Source organism: Taudactylus pleione, unplaced genomic scaffold (assembly GCF_031769625.1).
Source record: "Taudactylus pleione unplaced genomic scaffold, aTauple2 ptg000052l, whole genome shotgun sequence".
In the NCBI taxonomy this organism is placed as follows: Eukaryota; Metazoa; Chordata; class Amphibia; order Anura; family Myobatrachidae; genus Taudactylus; species Taudactylus pleione.
In genome coordinates, this window is record NW_028284454.1 from 971,644 (window position 1) to 976,627 (window position 4,984).

At 47.7% G+C, this 4,984-nt stretch overlaps 1 protein-coding gene across 1 annotated transcript; it reads right to left on the reverse strand.

The window, feature by feature from the left end:
• Positions 1–2,636: 2,636 nt before the first annotated feature.
• LOC148535426 (E3 ubiquitin/ISG15 ligase TRIM25-like) lies at positions 2,637–4,616 on the reverse strand. Its single transcript, XM_088462665.1, has one exon. The coding sequence runs from the start codon at positions 4,614–4,616 to the stop codon at positions 2,637–2,639; it is 1,980 nt and encodes a 659-aa protein (XP_088318791.1).
• Positions 4,617–4,984: the final 368 nt, after the last annotated feature.

Sequence of the window (4,984 nt, forward strand, 5' to 3'; positions counted from 1 at the left end):
AGCTTCTGCACTTGTGCAGGAGCTGTGCTGCTGAGCTGCCCAACCGGAGCTAAGCTCCGATCGCTGCAGCGGGATGGAGGAGCGGAGGCCCGGGGGAGGAGGGGTTAGACTGTTGAAGTGGGGGCCACCGTCACTAAGCTGCTGCGCTGCCCGATCGTACGAACGCAGCAGCTGGATGCGATTCGGTAATTGAAGAGTGGGTTGGGCGGCTGCCGGCCACCAAGGGGACTGGCCCAGCGGGAACTGGCCCGGCTTCCCGGCGGCCCAATCCGCCACTGATGTAAGTATTAAACTTATACTGTGTACGGTGTCTGTGTCTTGTATGTTTTTTCAACATTTCTTTACAGGTGAACTACAGGTGCCAGTGCTTAATACCTCACATGCTGGTACTTGTGGTTCTCCAAGTCCCTGGCCTGGGATGACTAGCGGTCAGGACTGATGTTGCTGCTGGGGGCCCGGTAAAATGGCTCCCCTGGCTGTGGTATCAGCCCCCCGCTAGAAAGGGTCCAGTGCTGGTTCAGGAGATTACAGGGGATCCCTACTCAATTTTTACCCTGTAAGTCTAGAACCAGCACTGGTTCCCAGAGCCCAGTGCTGGTTGTACTAAGTACATTTGATCCCTATGCAATATTTTCCCTGTACTTAGACAACCAGGACTGCCTTTGAAAAGTCCAAGGCTGGTTCTGTTTAGGGGGGTACCATTTTTTTCTTAATTTAACTCTTTATTTCCTTTATACAGTCAGATACATGCAGGCATCTCACTGATATCTGCATGTATCTGTGTGAAAATGAACTGCTCATGCTGGCATGAAGCAGTTCTATGCAGTCCGGGATTTGCAGTTCGGTTTGAAGTGGGATTTGCCATTCGATTTGTACATGAACGTGTCAAATCAAATAGCAAATCACTGTTAGAACTGAACCAAATTGAATTAAATTTGAGAAATGCTTCTCAAATCAATTATTAGTAAATGAGAGCTTTGAAGAGGGATTTGAACTTTCTAATTCAGTCGGTTTGAGGTGAGCTAAATCAAACTTCAAAATGAAAGTCAAAATGACCCTTAGTAAATTTACCCCCAGATGTGTAACACAATGACGCAATATTACAGGAACTATAAATGTCCTTTATTAACTACATCACTAAATAATAATTGAAGAATAATCATTGGACATTAGATTTACATAGAAATATTGCTGTGATTTGTACAAATGACTTTATGACTGATTATTAGTTACTGAGGGCCTGATGCAGAGATTTACACTAATGCAATCACAGCCGCATTCTCTCCCGGATCGCAGTTGCTAAAATATGCTAATGACTTCCAGAGCACAGCCCAGCATAGGGACGCCCACTGCTGCCTTCTCATATCCGTACAGTGTAACCACAGCCCAGCATAGGGACGCCCACTGCTGCCTTCTCATATCTGTACAGTGTAAGCACAGCCCAGCATAGGGACGCCCACTGCTGCCTTCTCATATCCATACAGTGTAATTACAGCCCAGCATAGGGACGCCCACTGCTGCCTCCTCATATCCATACAGTGTAAGCACAGCCCAGCATAGGGACGCCCACTGCTGCCTTCTCATATCCGTACAGTGTAAGCACAGCCCAGCATAGGGACACCCACTGCTGCCTCCTCATATCCATACAGTGTAACCACAGCCCAGCATAGGGACGCCCACTGCTGCCTTCTCATATCCGTACAGTGTAACCACAGCCCAGCATAGGGACGCCCACTGCTGCCTCCTCATATCCATACAGTGTAAGCACAGCCCAGCATAGGGACGCCCACTGCTGCCTTCTCATATCCGTACAGTGTAATTACAGCCCAGCATAGGGACGCCCACTGCTGCCTCCTCATATCCATACAGTGTAAGTACAGCCCAGCATAGGGACGCCCACTGCTGCCTTCTCATATCCGTACAGTGTAAGCACAGCCCAGCATAGGGACGCCCACTGCTGCCTTCTCATAACCGTACAGTGTAATTACAGCCCAGCATAGGGACGCCCACTGCTGCCTCCTCATATCCATACAGTGTAAGCACAGCCCAGCATAGGGACGCCCACTGCTGCCTTCTCATATCTGTACAGTGTAAGCACAGCCCAGCATAGGGATGCCCACTGCTGCCTCCTCATATCCGTACAGTGTAATCACAGCCCAGCATAGGGACGCCCACTGCTGCCTTCTCATATCCGTACAGTGTAATCACAGCCCAGCATAGGGATGTCACTGCTGCCTTCTCATATCTGTACAGTGTAATCACAGTCCAGCATAGGGACGCCCACTGCTGCCTTCTCATATCCGTACAGTGTAATCACAGCCCAGCATAGGGACGCCCACTGCTGCCTCCTCATATCCGTACAGTGTAAGCACAGCCCAGCATAGGGACGCCCACTGCTGCCTTCACATATCTGTCTGATGAAGTGCAACATCGTAAACATCAATAACAGCGATGCAGATCGGGCAGCCGCGGAGCATGTAAGGCCTGTCTGGCCAGTCACACACACTGCAGCTCCCCTGCCACACAGAGAGGTCTCATGCTCCGAAGGAGATATGTCTAATTTATGCACGCCCATGAAACAGCGTTTATACAGTCAGACATGGCTGCGTTTTTCTAACCACACCCACAAACGCTGATTAGGTGTGTAAGTGTCTGATGGGGTCACACAGAGAATAAAAGGACAGCTGTCCTGCCCCATAATCCAGGTATATCCTCACTCTGTCATAGGGGATATTGTCAGGTAACCGGATCTCTGTACTGTCATGTATCACTAAGTACTGATCATTATACCTATACACACACCAGGACTTGTTATTATATCCTATGTATGACTGATCTCCTCTCCTGTCTATACTGGGATAACACATCCCCACCCTCCACCATCCTGATTTACTGACATCCACTTCCCAGTAATGTCGCCCTGAGGAGAATCCCCTGGTGCTTATTACCTGATAATACTGAAATCTCTCTGGTGTTACTGGGTGATTCTGGTATATATGTGACCATGATGCAGTTTTCCTGTCACCTGATATCTGTATATTATTACCAGCTGTGGTTACATCCAGTAATATGTCTGTAGCTTCCTGCACATAGATCCCTGTATTTATACCTGTTATTATATCAGATAACGTGTGTAATTTCCCTACAATGAGACCCACATCCAGATCTCCTATCTCTCCCTCCTCAGTATCCCCCTCTTTACTATCCTCCTTAGTAACCACCATATCTGATTCTTTTTTCACAATAATCACTTTGTCACACATGTTACACAGCTCCTCAGTATCACACAAGTCACCTGTGTCTGGTTCCTGTAATACAGTCACTTTGTCACACATGTTACACAGCTCCTCAGTATCACACAAGTCACCTGTGTCTGGTTCCAGTAATACAGTCACTGGGTCAGACATGTTACACAGCTCCTCAGTATCACACAAGTCACCTGTGTCTGGTTCCAGTAATACAGTCACTGGGTCAGACATGTTACACAGCTCCTCAGTATCACACAAGTCACCTGTGTCTGGTTCCAGTAATACAGTCACTGGGTCAGACATGTTACTCAGCTCCTCAGTATCACACAAGTCACCTGTGTCTGGTTCCAGTAATACAGTCACTGGGTCAGACATGTTACACAGCTCCTCAGTATCACACAAGTCACCTGTGTCTGGTTCCAGTAATACAGTCACTGGGTCAGACATGTTACACAGCTCCTCAGTATCACACAAGTCACCTGTGTCTGGTTCCTGTAAGAAAGTCACTGGATCAGACATGTTACACAGCTCCTCAATGTGACGCATCTTCCTGGACAGCTCATCCTTCTTTATTTCCAGCTTCTGGATCAGGGCAGAGACTGAGAGTGAAACGCGCTGTTCCCACTCGGAGATCTCACTCAGGACTCTCTTCTCCAGGTCTTCCAGCTGTCTCCTGATGTCTCTAAACAGGGCAGTGACTGTCTCTGTTACACCAGCTGCTTTTCCCTGATCTTCTCTCCTGCGCTCCTGCAGACTCTGGACTCTTTTCTCAGTCTCCGCACTCTTTGTGGTCAGTTTCTGCAGAGCATCTCTCAGCTTCTCCTTTTTCTTCTCAGAGGCCTCATCCATCATCTCTACCAGATGTCCCCGGTGTTCTCCAGCCACAGTGCAGGACACACAGATACAGGCAGCGTCCTCAGTGCAGTAATACCTAAAGAGCTCCTTATGGACAGAACATTTTCTCTTCTCCAAGGAAGTGGTGGGGTCAACTAAGACGTGTTCTGCTGACTTGTTGTGTGTTTTCCAATGTATATCACACAGAGAAGCTTCACACTTGAGACAAGTTTTAAGGGCAGGTACTGGAGATTGGACACAGTAGGTGCAGAACACCCCAGTTCCCTCCTCTGGAATAGAGCGGACATGTTCTGCTATGTTGCAGAGCTTCCTGTTTTTCTCCAGGGCAGGACGCTGCTGATACTTCTCTCTGCATTCAGGACAGGTATAAACTCCACACCCCTCATGTGCATCCAGCACACCATCAATACAGACCCGGCAGAAGTTATGCCCACATCTCAGGGTTACAGGATCTGTATAAATGCTCAGGCAGATGGAACAGTCCAGCTCCTGTCTCAGATCAGCAGACACCATCGCTGGCAGCAGGAGAGAGAAATGAAAGTGAACTCTGACACTCAGATACCAGTGGGGTCACATTCTGCACACAGGGCGAGGCTGAACTGTCACTTAGATAATATCTGTAAGAGCAGTCATACTAAGGGTCACAATACATAAAGGGACATCATGCAAAAATAATTACTGTGTAGAAAATAATGTTAATTTAATAAAGTGAAAATGATTAATTTTGCTGTCAGTAGCCCAAAGGTACTATATAAAAATACAGTCATTTAGTTTTTTTATGTGTAGCACCTGTGGCTGTCATAGCATACTGTACATAGCCAATTATTTATTTTCACAAGAAGCCCAGAGAGAGGAGGCAGCTAATGAATTAGGGGCCAGGA

Bases quoted from the DNA above. Each gene is read 5' to 3' on its own strand.
- LOC148535426 (XM_088462665.1), bottom strand. From the start codon at position 4,616: ATGGTGTCTGCTGATCTGAGACAGGAGCTGGACTGTTCCATCTGCCTG.